This window comes from Limulus polyphemus, unplaced genomic scaffold (genome assembly GCF_000517525.1).
Source record: "Limulus polyphemus unplaced genomic scaffold, Limulus_polyphemus-2.1.2 Scaffold296, whole genome shotgun sequence".
NCBI lineage: Eukaryota > Metazoa > Arthropoda > Merostomata > Xiphosura > Limulidae > Limulus > Limulus polyphemus.
Genome location: NW_013665906.1, coordinates 44934 through 58275, shown reverse-complemented (window position 1 = coordinate 58275; position 13342 = coordinate 44934). Strand labels below are relative to the sequence as shown.

Sequence of the window (13342 nt, the reverse complement as noted above, 5' to 3'; positions counted from 1 at the left end):
TGCGAGCTCTGCTTTCGGAAGACTCCGTCGCAGTGTGTGGGATCGGAGAAGGCTCAGATTAACCACCAAGCTGAAGGTCTATCGGGCAGTGGTATTGAGCATCCTAGTATATGCCAGTGAAACATGGACTGTGTATCAGAGGCACGCCAGAAAGCTTAATCACTTCCATCTGTGCTGTCTCCGCCGGCTCCTCCATGTTAAATGGCAAGACAGAGTTCCCGACACAGACGTTCTCAAACGTGCTGGTGTCCCTAGTTTATACACGCTTCTCCAGAAAGCACAAGTCAGATGGGCCGGTCACCTCGTGAGAATGCCAGCTGATAGAATACTCTATGGCGAACTTAGTGAAGGTAAACGATCGGTTGGAGGACAGAAGAAACGTTTTAAAGACTGTTTAAAACTATCCCTGCAAGAGTTCGACATCAACCATGTGAACTGGGAGTCGCTCGCCCAGGATAGATTTCTGTGGAGAACGAAGGTCCGGCAGGGTTTGGTGACAGCAGAATGTAACCGTCGATTGGTTGCCGAGGGGAAGCGTGCAGCTCGGAAGGATCGGGTGCGGTCGACTCAGAACGAGACACCAAGCCATATATGCCGGGAATGTGGTCGAGGCTTCCTGGCTCGGATAGGACTCCTGAGCCATCTCCGTATCCACAGATAGACCAAATGATGTCGTGGTCTTCTTTGAATTTCGAAGGACGAACAACATTTGACATGGTATCATATTTCTTAATAAGGCTGTGTAAAGAATGAATGGCAGAAAAATGGTCAAGTTCACCATCATCATCGGAATTACAATGCGTGACTCCTCAGAATGAATGAAATAAAAGAAATTAAAAATATCTATCTTTATCATAGATGATTATTATAATCTGACAAAATAAGAAAAGAAAATCATGATAGGAAAAACTTACCTTTTCTCCGCCCTTCGCAATTCAATCGCTAATCATGACCTCTTCGTCGGATAGTAGTAGCCAGAGGTGAAAGTAGTCACCTTTGAGTGTAAACATGCCTCCCTCTCTCTAAATATTTAATTTCTCTATGACTAATGAAAGATGGCTCCATTCGTACAGAGAAATAATAAATATACATACTCTCATTACAAATTAATAAGATAGAAAATTATAAGTACACTTAAAAAGTCAGTTGTATGCTTCATCGCAGTGGCAGACGATGCTTAGTACACAATCTTTCTAAACGTTGATAAAATTCAAATGATCGATGCGTGAAACACTCTGACTTTATATACTCAGGCTTGACGCAGATTCATCTGACCTTTGGGCATTAATCATATGTAAGAGATTGATAGAAAGTTTTGAAATATACGCGTCGCAGGATACACTGAATATGTCAAAATGGCACTTCTTGTAACCTTCTGAATCAGACTCTCGTTCGATAATCTAAAGTAATAAATCGAATCATGTTAAGAACATCAAAAATATTTTTCACAAATATAAGATATTAAATACGAACAAATAGATAATAATAAAATTATATATCAACATTAGTTATTTACATTGTATGATAATGCAACTGACTCATAATAAATTCAAACTTACCATAAACAGGTATGAATATTATATAAAAAATTATTTCGAAACAAATCAAATATATATTCTGTCTAAATCCTACAATCATTTAACTTTCATAGATGCAGTGTTACTAATATATATAAAGACGAAATGTGTGTTTGTTGACACCTTAACTACTCTGAGCCTATTGGGCCAATCTCAACCAAAATTTGTATGCAAACACTATGAACTATGGAAAATGTCCTATGGGGGTCAAAATTAAGCTTAATCCTATTTCTATTTTGTACAGCCTGTTGGTTAATTACTCCCAGCCTATTGAGTTAATCTCAAACAATCTTAGCAGGTTGACGCTTTAGACAATGTTAAATATTCTAAAAAAGGATTTAAGGTGAACGTATAAAAGTTGCTGGATTGTTTTTCAAACAACCCTGCTTTTCTTATGGTCAATGAGATGTAGGGTGTTCAAGGCTGGGATCACTTCAAAATCGTTATTTGTTGGTAGATGGAAAGCAAACTGCGAATGTTGTTTACCAAAGAGCTTTGTTATAATTTTAAAACATTATGTTCAAGTTATTACTTTTAAATATAAGATTGCTCTTAAACTTACATTGTTTTAATTAAGTTTAAACATTCCCCGTCAGTTGACGGGTATTTCAGCTTGTAATACATAAGCTTGAAATATAAAGCCTTTAAGCGTTAATTTTTTAATTGTTTTGTGTCACGTGGATATGTAAATACATTCTGGATAAGTTTTAACGAACCATACATTCTGGATAAGTTTTAACGAACCATACATTCTGGATAAGTTTTAACGCACATAGTCATACCAATTTGGGCATAATACAGAAATGTACAAAAGTTGTATGTAGGTCACTAAAATCATTAAGAAAAAAACAGTTGTTCAACTAAGCGATTCAGTGTTATATTTACCATGTGGACGAGCAGTAACACTTGTATTATAGAGACTAATTATATTATGTTTGTGGAATAAAATGAAAAGGTAGTTTTTTGTCTTATATAAAAACAAATAGTCTCTTTTTGGTCATACAAAACGTTTGTCCAAATAACTGTAATTTTTGTACATAATAAAATTCAAATGTGTGTGTATTATATCTGAAATAAGCTATACAAAACGTGCGACATGCTTAAAACAAAATTTAAGTATGTATACACATAAAATGTCTGTGACGAATATCATAACAAACATGAATCAACTTTTCCACCTGTTCCTGTCATTTCCAAATACAACCCGACTCACCCTCACCTTTACATGATTAGTATCAGTTTCAGACGTGAAACGAATCCGTAGTCCTTTTGGTTTTAGGTAATTTTTAAGCAGTTTAATTATTTTATACCAAAAAGAATCCCCTGGAAAATTACAAAATATTGTCAATTTTAATTGTGTGGTAGGAGTTCGTTATGTCTTAGCACAAAAAGTAATACTGACCAGATGTCTCAACGATTTAGTAAAGGTCTAGTGTTTTGTGAATTGAAATGTTATACAGAAAAACAAAGCATTTTATAAAATCACAGAAGTTTTGATATCCTATCGGATGCTACTTTTTTCACAAAACATAAAATGGTAAGTGTTGCTATCTATTTTACTTAGTTCTATTGAAATAATGAAAAAAAATTTTGGGGGGAAGTTTACATGTCTGATTGGCTTTGTTCTGCATTGAATCCTTCATTTAGAAAACCATACGACAAAGCAAGTATCAATGTTACGTACTTCACGGTATTTAGTTTGCGAAAAATATTATTACAGAGCTTAATAACTTGTGAGTAAAATCAGACATAATAGGACCTAACGATGAAAACATCACTATATACGTCATAATAAATTGAATATGAGTTAACATTCCTATTGCTTATTTGGCATTTCAAAATACTATATTATTATTAATTTATATCATTGAGACGAAAATATCTAGATCTGAGCATTTTAGGCATAAAAAAGACACGAAACAGTCCTTTTTAGGACCATGTAGATGTAGGTTAAATCAGTGTATGAATAATGATATGAATATGATGTATATGATAAATATCTATAGTTCGAACATTTTATGTATAAATCTATGTAGAAAATAGTCCATTCTCAAAACTATGTAGAGTGTAAATTAAACTAATATGTGTATAATCACATGAGTATAAAGTTAGTCAAACTATAATAAAACTCTATGACACAAAATACTCATTTATTTATTCAAATACTTAGTTATTATGGATAATTACAAGTTGAATACACACTTGTACTGTCCATCTTTCGTTTGGACATACAATATTTTTTGTTCAACTTTGGGCATGATGGTGAGTAAAATAAAATACGCGGCCTAGCTAACTAATGAACGAATATTTGCTGTAAAATTCTTATCAATGCTATAAGTGTTGCTACCAGTTTGGCCGCCAATTTTGATTTCATTCCTTTAAGTCGCACGCTCATTCCTTTTTGAGCCGCAACTTTTTTTCACACCTGAGGTGTTTTTAATTAGATATCATGATTTTTTGTCAATATACACCAACAAACCTCGCCAAATAAGAAAGTGACACTGGATAGTAACCCACATTAGCTTTAGGATTGCAACCCTATTATTTGGAACAGACCTTTACTTTACAGAACCAACCAGATTCTTTAAAATATATGGTGATAGTTTTTCCTCTCTAAAACAGTGGTAATAGATTCATTTATAGTAACGCCATAGAATTTAGATTAACAGTTTCTTGTCATCACCCCATTGCAATCGGTATAGCCGTGTCAAGCATCACTATATATGCTAATTGCTTAAGCTAATATCATGTGACGTTAAACGCTCTTTAATTAGGATAATGTCATAAAATTTAGTAAAGTTGTGCTTAAAAGTTGGCAATGAATAATAAATAATAACCGTCTACCCGTATGATTCTTTTAAAAACTTGAGCTAGAAACTTAATCTAGCGTGCTTGGCCTAACCAATACTTATGTACAGTATCTGCACGTCCTTTCATCTTATAGTTTTGCTGCTCTAAATCAGCCGTCTTTAATCCGAATGACAAAAACGGTACACGTTTACTCTTAGGTGAAGCTGTAGTAAAACTGTTAGACCGATAGCTAACGTGACGTTTTGCGTAGGCGTGCGCAAATATTTTCGTTAAATTTGAACGTTTTTCGTAGAATAACTTTGTACATATTTACACCACACGAGACTCCTAATTGTAGGTTATAAAGATTTATCACTTTATCAACTTTGAAAAAAATCCATAAACGTTACGTATGTTTTTCTATCAAATAAAGTTTCCGTACTTTAGGTGCGAAAAAAAAAAGTAAGAAACTCAATCAAAATAGGAGATGTTATATCTCAGGTATTTCTTAATGGATTGCCTTGAAATTTGGTAGGTGAAGTAAGAATCCAGAAAAGCACATACTTCGAAAATGTTATAGTTTAGATTACCACAGTCCGAGCTACAGAAGGTGGAATATTGCTAAACTATCACTCCTGTTAATAACACACAGTGTGTCCTGCAGGTTGATTTTTTGCCGCAAGTGTCTTGATGTAATAAATCGAAAGTCAAAATGATTTATATATAAATATATGTTACAAACAGGCCTCTACGTAGAATTTAAGTTGAAATAGCATAATCATGATTATGTCCAAACTGTAACAACTGAAACATAAAATATTAATTTTACATATCTCAACACTACATTTAGTATTAAATAAATGGATATTGAAGTTAAATTATAGTAGAAAGTTGTCATAATGATAATGCAGAACAAATATTATGTCTGAAATTTTTGCAGTCGAGGTCATACAAAGTTCATAATAACGTAATTAAAGGCTGGGACACATTTACATCCAACTACTGAACCACATAACACAACTTGATAATCACGTTCAGACAGGATCAGTAACACTTTCCGGTGATTCGTTCACAAACCACATAAAACATCTGCTTGCACTGCTGATAATGCTCTACCTCTGTGATCCCATCACCCAACACCCTAGTGACACACGTTTGAAACTATCTGCCCCTAATAGCACATTTTGTAACTATCAGCCTTTTGGAGAAACCCTGTGGAACTGGTATTATAAGTCATGTAATATCTCGACTTCAAAGGATACACTCTACTGCGCACCACACTTTGATCTCTCCTTCCTTTCACGTCCTCACGCGCAGCCATCTTTTACCGTAGGTTGTAACTGGAGAAAAAATTATATAATAAGCAATCCTTGTAACCAACGGTTGTAATTAACATCGGCATTTCTGTAGAAGGCCTTCTCAAATGCATTAATGCTTATGAAAACTCATGTCTAAATGCGTTAATTTTGGCTGTAACAAACAGCCTTTAAAATTCCCATAAGTTCTTCAGCTGTTACAATAGAGGAGCGCAAGTACACGTTGAACCAGGTAATGTCTCCATTATATTTTTCCATAAACAAATAAACCTCTTCCTTCAGTTGTAGTTAATTTACTCATTTAAATTTAAATTAATCCCTTTATTTTATTTTTCTTCGTCTTTATTTTTTCACAAGAAAATAAAACGGATTGTAAATATTTTTCTAAACTGAATTATATATTTTGCTCTTTATTTACTTTCCCAATGGTTAAAGTATTTGTTTATGTTTAATATATTGGAATTTCATTAATTTCACATTTTAATTTGCAACATCAATATAAAATTCAGTTGAATTTTTAACAAGATACTGTCATTTTAAAAAGTAATCGATTTCGAAATTGTAGAGATTGGGTTAATTTATTATTTTATATTTTGGAATGAAGTACAGCGAAGGGTGAGATGTTATAGTAAATTTGTTTATAGAGTAGCATGTTTTAAGGTCAAAATAAAGTAGGCTGACAGTGTTTACTTACATTTGAAAGATATAAAAACAGCCACAGATACACCAAAATTCACCATTTCAGTAACAATTACACTATTTTTTCAGACTCCCTGGTATGGTTTTGTTCCCCCTTTTTCTGTTTCATACAAAAGTGGTACTCACCCTAATATATTTCTGCGTACACCCCTGATTTCACCAAATTCTTTCTTACAACTAGTTGGTGTTTAGAGATTTAAATGTTATTAGTGTTTTCAGAGTAAATTACTTTAATGTGCATTAAAATATTTGAAGCAATTCAGCAAATAAAAAAAGAATATGTAAAGAAAATATGTCAGAAAAAATGCTATAACGTTTATAACGTCACCTTCGAGTCATAAAGTAACTTGATAAGTTTTTCATAATATATTAATTAATTTTTCTACAGTATAATAAGAAAAACATCAACTAAACTTCGCCAGATATACGATATATCGTTAAAAGTTGATTTAAATATATATAGATAATTAGTAGTTGATTACAAAGATTGTTTGTTTGCCTTGAATTTCGCGCAAAGCTACACGAGGCTATTTGCGCTAGCCGTCCCTAATTTAGCAGTGTAAGACTAGACGGAAGGCAGCTAGTCATCACCACCCATCGCCAACTCTTGGGCTACTCTTTTACCAACGAATAATTGGATTGACCGTCACATTATAACGCCCCCACGGCTGAAAGAGTGAGCATGTTTGTTGGGACGGGGATTCGAACCCGCGACACTCAGATTGCGAGTCAAATGCCCTAACCACCTGGCCATGCCGGGCCTGATTAGGAACAATAAACCTTGTTTACTTCCTTTGATTTACACAGTCACGCGTCGTGGTATTGCACATTCTTTAATCTTCGAATTACGGAGTTTTTGTTTGTTTTTTATATATCATATATTAATATGAAAAATTACATTATCTGTAGTTTTAGATACTTTGATTTCTGTGTATTGATGTTTAGTTTCCTACCAAATGATGTTTAACCTCATTCAGCTTTAATATTTGATTTAAAAATTATTAAATGAATTGCATGAAAATTGGAAACAAAGCATTGTTAAACAAAATAAGTCGTCTTTAACCATTATAGCTGTTACATAATATCTTAGAATGCTTTTTACTCATAAAGGTTTGGCACTTTTTACATCTGTTCCTGTATTTGTCCATTTCTCGAGAGCAGAACTTTCAATAATCGTGTATTCTTATAATTTCAATCTTTGTTTTTGTAGTTTGTATTGGATGTTGTTGTATTTGGTTATATTTTTTTGTGTTGTTTAATTAGCTTTTATGTGGCCTTCTTTTATTCCTTCCAGATTCAAGATAAATCCACAAAACAAACGCACTTAGGCAGCATGCATCTAACAACTTGTAGAAAACTGGCCATCTGTTTATTTTCATTTTATATAAGTAACTCCTTAGCATTTGATTAACAGTATCCACTCCGGCTTTAGTTCTGTTGTAATTTAAGGCCATCACCAGCTTTCTGGCTGTTTTTTCTTGATTATGCACAACATTTAGCAGTACAGCAAAGTTTCCCTTTCTTTGGATAACATGAAGTGCAATGAAAGCAACTTTAGTTGAGAACTCGGCACATCCTTTTACGGAAGCGTTTTCAGATTGCAGTTCATCTCGACTTTGTATCAACAATTGTTAGTCACTTGTCCAGTAATTTCTTGGCCACCTTCAACTCGCAAACAAATTATCGCAAGTTACATTCCGTCCACTGGTTTCTAACCCTTGAGACTAGTTGCTCATTAATGCTTACATTTTCTGTTGGTACATACCACTGCTAAGAAGTCTACAACCATTCATTGTAGATGCTATTTTATAATATATTTTTAAATGTGTTTGATTTTTTTGGCGTTTTTCAGCATTTTTAAATCGAAGGCATCTTGACGTTTCATGAAATCCGTTTGTATGTCATTGCTTTTGGAAAATTCGTCTACTATTGACCAGGTCCCAAATCATGTTCAATTGTTTCATTTTTTGATTTCTAAATACCAGCTAGCACCATCACACCAAAGAAACATTGCATTTCCTTAGAATCCAAATGCTTCCAATACAGCTTTTCCTTCGTTGTGTGTTATTCGAATACTCCTTACGTAATGCTATTCTTCATAAACAGATTGAATGTAGATAATACTGTATCACTATCTCTTCTTACATAACTAGCTAAACTTGAAGTTTCTTTACAAGCATTTGGAAATTATCTTCTCCCAGTTAGCCCCTGTCTTGGTATCATCATTTAAAATTTTATCATCAATCTCATTTGAGTTTCTATCACCAGTATTGTCATCAACAGATATAATGATCTTCACTTTCAGTACTTGTTGTTTTATAATCATCATAAAACATACGGCATTGTCTATAATATTTTAAGTTGCCATATTTTTAGCTCTGGAACTCATTTTTACTCAATGTAAGAACGTTAGAAAAATATTCAGAAAAACGCTGAAACTGGAATCCAAATCACAGTAAAAATGCAAGCCTTTCATACACATCAAAGATAGTTCAGTATGGTCCCATGAGAAAGATGGCTGTATATAATACAATAGATTACTGCATATTGGATCCTTTTGAGTAGGATATGGTGCATAATCATATTCAGTATAGTATGATGCAATGAGTTACTGCGTATTGGGTCCTACTGAATAGAATGTGATGTAATAGTTAATGTATATTTCATCGTATTGAGTGGAATATGATGAATTAGTTACTGCGTATTGGATCCTATTGGGTAGAATACGACGTATTAGTTACAGTGTATTGGATTCTATTGAGTAGAATATGATGTAATTGGTTACTGCGTATTGAATCCTATTGATGTAGAATATTATTTATTAGTTACTACGTATTGGATTCTATTGAGTAGAACAGGATTAAATGAGTTTTACTGTATATTGCATCCTATTTAGTACTTTAATATTATGTCTGTTACCAAACTCAGTGTAAAGAAATGATTTGTAATTTTCAGTGAGCCCTGTAATCAAGGAAAGCAAAGACTTGCAGTCACTTTGGTGCATATATATATATATGGTGCATATATAAATAATAATAATCCGGTGGAGGTAACTAGACCACATTGGTATTCTAATACTGAAATGTGGACTCGTCTTGAAAACAATAATGAAAATACTCCATGTAGATTTTGTTTTTGGAATTCGCATTGCCACTTTTTCCTTCTCTATTGTAAATAACTGATCTAGATTTTCGAGTTAAGAACGTGATTCTTCATTTAATTTCGTATTTCTAAATACTTTTTATCCATGTGTCTTTTTCGAGGTTAAGATCTTTGCATGATGTCATTGCAATATCCGTCGCCCTGTTTATTTATGGATACGAGTGTTCAATCCAGTTTAGTAGGACTACACGAATGAAGAGAGTTTACTAGGAATCTGAACATTCTGAAACGTTTCGCAAATTTCCGACATGTTATTTCTTACTCTGTTGCTCTTCTGTATAAACTGACATACATTCGGTCACGAAAGATTACAAATGTTATTCATCACATATTCGAGGATTTCATAAATTCTGTATTTCTTACACTAAAAAAACTGGTCCATCATTTTTCTTAACTTAGGAAAATAGTTCGTCTTTTTTTCTGTTATATTGTATTCCTAATATTTTTTCCAGTTATAGAGGGTAAAAATATGGCTCAACATTTTTCTGTTTTATTTAGTACCTCAATATATTTCCCAGTTCGTCACGTTAGGCACATCATTTTTTCTGTTCTTTTGGGTTCTTTGTATCTCATCTAGTTCTTATGATTAAGATGATTCATCATTTTTTCTGTTATGTTTTCAATTTCTTATGCAGTTCTTCAAGCTTGGAAGATGCTTATTAATAGTTTGTATAATAAGGAGTTCATTGTTTAGTTAAATTGTGTGGAAGTATCTCCTCCTGTTCTTCTGGCTAATTAGGGAAGTAGCTCTCATCTGTTTTAGTTTCTAAACATCATATATTTCTTCATGCTAAGAATTGTTTCATCCTGTCTTATCTTATCTTCTACTACATAGCTTTCACTTACTTATTCAGCACTCATGAGTATGGCTCAGTTTTTTTCTTTTCCTGTCTGTAAATCCATTATCTATACTTTCAAGTAAGGAATATTGTTAATCGATTTCTTATTCATCTATAAACATTATATACAATTTCTTCAGGTATGGGAAGTGGTTTATCATTGTCACTTTAGTGACATTTTATATTTATCTCTTCAATTTAAGAATGTACCTGATGCTCAAGTTTGAAAGATGGCTAATTTTTTGTTTTTTTTCTTATACTTTAAATTCCTTATATAATATTTAAGTTTAAGATTGTGTTTCATCATTCATTCTGCTATGTGTAAAAAAGTTAATGTTGGTTATTTTTTGCTCAATACGTTAATATAATTCAAAGTTTAATTCACAATTTTAATGTACTGTTTGTAGCATTCCTTATAATTTCTACTGTATTTTATTTCATATATAAATAACAGTTAACATGTAATATAGAACGTTTATGAAGTTAGGTGTAAGGCTTTTGGTCAGTCTCTAAGGGATTAGGGGATTACAGCACTCTAAATCAATAGAAAATTACTGGAGTGAACAGTCACCTTCTTGTTCAGCTCGTATGGAGATAATGGGAACTCTTATAATTATGAGATATTGTAATCAGATACGAGGAAAACTGGTCTGCAAAGTCAAAACAGAGGGACCTGTTTGGCATGGATTTGAGAAAGGAATATAACAGACGGGAGTTCAACGAAAGAAAGACTAAGAAATGTAACAGAAAATAAATAAACCGAAAGAGGCGATGGACGAAATTAATAAACTGCCAGTAAGAAACAAAACCTAGTTCTTAATCTTTATGTTGTTGATTACAGTAATAAACAAAAATATGTTATGTTTACAATAGTATGAGTCAGTTCCTGGTAGGTATAAGCACAGCCTTAATACAGTTGAAGGGAAAGCAAAGTGCAAGGATAGCACAATCGTAAAAAAAAGTGTTTTCAAAAATATCTATAATAAGAACTTAAACAAGAGGGTGTCTAGTGGGCGTCTATAATTTCAACTGAAAATCGGGAAGAACTGTTTCAACATTCTGAGATTTTTCACTTTTAATTTCTATCCAATATGCTTTTAACAGTATGTTACATCAGAACTAACATTTTTTTCTTAATTTCAACTGTCTTTTTTTCGAGTTTGCTTATTTCCAAAGACAAGTAACATGTTTTGTATTATTTGTTTTACACTGGAATGCATAGAAAACCAAAAACACACTTTTTATTCATTTTAGAAACAAATATTCTTTCTGCTTTCGTAATGAAATGTCGTTTAAGAATTTGGTTTGATATCTAGAAATAAATTGTAGAGTTCATTCTGTTATGGTATTGTTTATGAGTATAAATTACTACTTTGGGCTGTAAAAAAGTTGCTCTGTTACCTCTGGGTATCTTTGTAATTTTATATTTATTACAACCGGTATAATTGTTTTTGTGTTTTAAAGGCAAACTTCTCACATCAGTTCACAAAAATCTAGCTCCAAAGATGGAACATCGAGCGATCCTGATATCATTCCAATGCATGAAGATCCTTCTCGTAAGTCTGTTACATCAGTCTGATAAGTGTTAGTAATTGTAATAATGTTTGTTATTAGTGTGTGGAGTTGAGAAATGCAAAAGTAACACACTATTTATCCTAGAGCGCACGATGAATTTTTGTATTCTAATAACAAATAAAGTGTTTAATTTAACTGTAGAAATATTGTATTTGAAAAAGAGTTTTTATTCATTAAAGTATATTTTCTACATTGTTCCTTAAGATACTTTTAAAAATCTCAATGAAAATTATCACAGAAATTTTCAGAATTGCAGAGCCTCTATACAATGTAAAAATAACGTAAATTGTACTAATAAGCAAATTATTAAATAACTAATATCATGAAATAAGATATGCAAACTGGGAAATAAGAGGTTGAAGGACATTAGAAACTTCGAAATATAAAATTCTGTATGATTAAAATTCAACTATTTAAGCTTGTCTAAGCCTTATACTGAGTCATAATGTTATAATAATACCGTGTTTAATAGAATTATAAAACTTATTCATGTAAAATATATTATTACATAAAAACTTAACGATGTTCGTATGTATAATTTAAAATAATAAGTATGATGAGAAAACTTAATCAAAGGTTTTGTTTTTAACTTTTACATGTGCTATTTCTTATTATACTCTTGGCCTGATTCAGTTTAGAGTTTAAGAAAACTATTTTCACTATTGTTGATATTGAATTTTGATTACGAGACTGTCAAGTCCACCATTTGCTTTTTACGGTTTTTAAGTTTTCTTGTCCTCCTAAACATATCTATTAACTCAGTACGATGGATTTTTAAACTAACCCAACTGAGTGAAAAATGTGGCTTGCGATATCAGCCATATATCTTATTTTCTTAGAATATCTTCTAGGGTTAAAACCCAGCAATGTCTCAATTACTTTACACGATGTGTTAATATACCTCACCAAATGCAATGGAATCTTTGTAAAATGTGTTATTTAATATGACATCGACTGTGCTGATTAAGTTTTGGTCGCACAAACTTCAGTACGTAGTTGTCGTTCAGTCAGTATTAGAATAATCAAATTAATGTGTATTTTTATTTAATATATTTTATTAACTTTCCAAAACAATATGTCGTTTTATTAATGAATGATATTTCCGAGTATTGTACTTGTAAATGATATCAAGAGAAGTCGGATGCGAATGAATGACTTAGAAACGTGTACTTTGTTACATTGAGAACTGTTATTAGAAGAACTATTATATACTTTAATACAGAGAATTCTTTTTTCATATTTCAGCAATTACTTAAATATATTGAGCTATACATTAGATCCTAAAACAGTTTATATATACACCTGGAAAAAAGTGAAGCACCCCCGTGTTTTTTTCAAGTGATTCAGATTCAACGTTCTTGTGACTGATTATAAATTACCATTC

At 32.2% G+C, this 13342-nt stretch overlaps 1 protein-coding gene across 1 annotated transcript in view; it reads left to right on the top strand.

The window, feature by feature from the left end:
- Window positions 1–13342, top strand: part of LOC111085255 (nephrin-like) — an 88521-nt gene that overhangs the window by 72537 nt on the left and 2642 nt on the right. The window contains exon 7 of the mRNA XM_022382961.1: window positions 11848–11939. Coding sequence (XP_022238669.1) covers window positions 11848–11939 — 92 coding nt within the window. The remainder of the gene's footprint in view (window positions 1–11847; window positions 11940–13342) is intronic.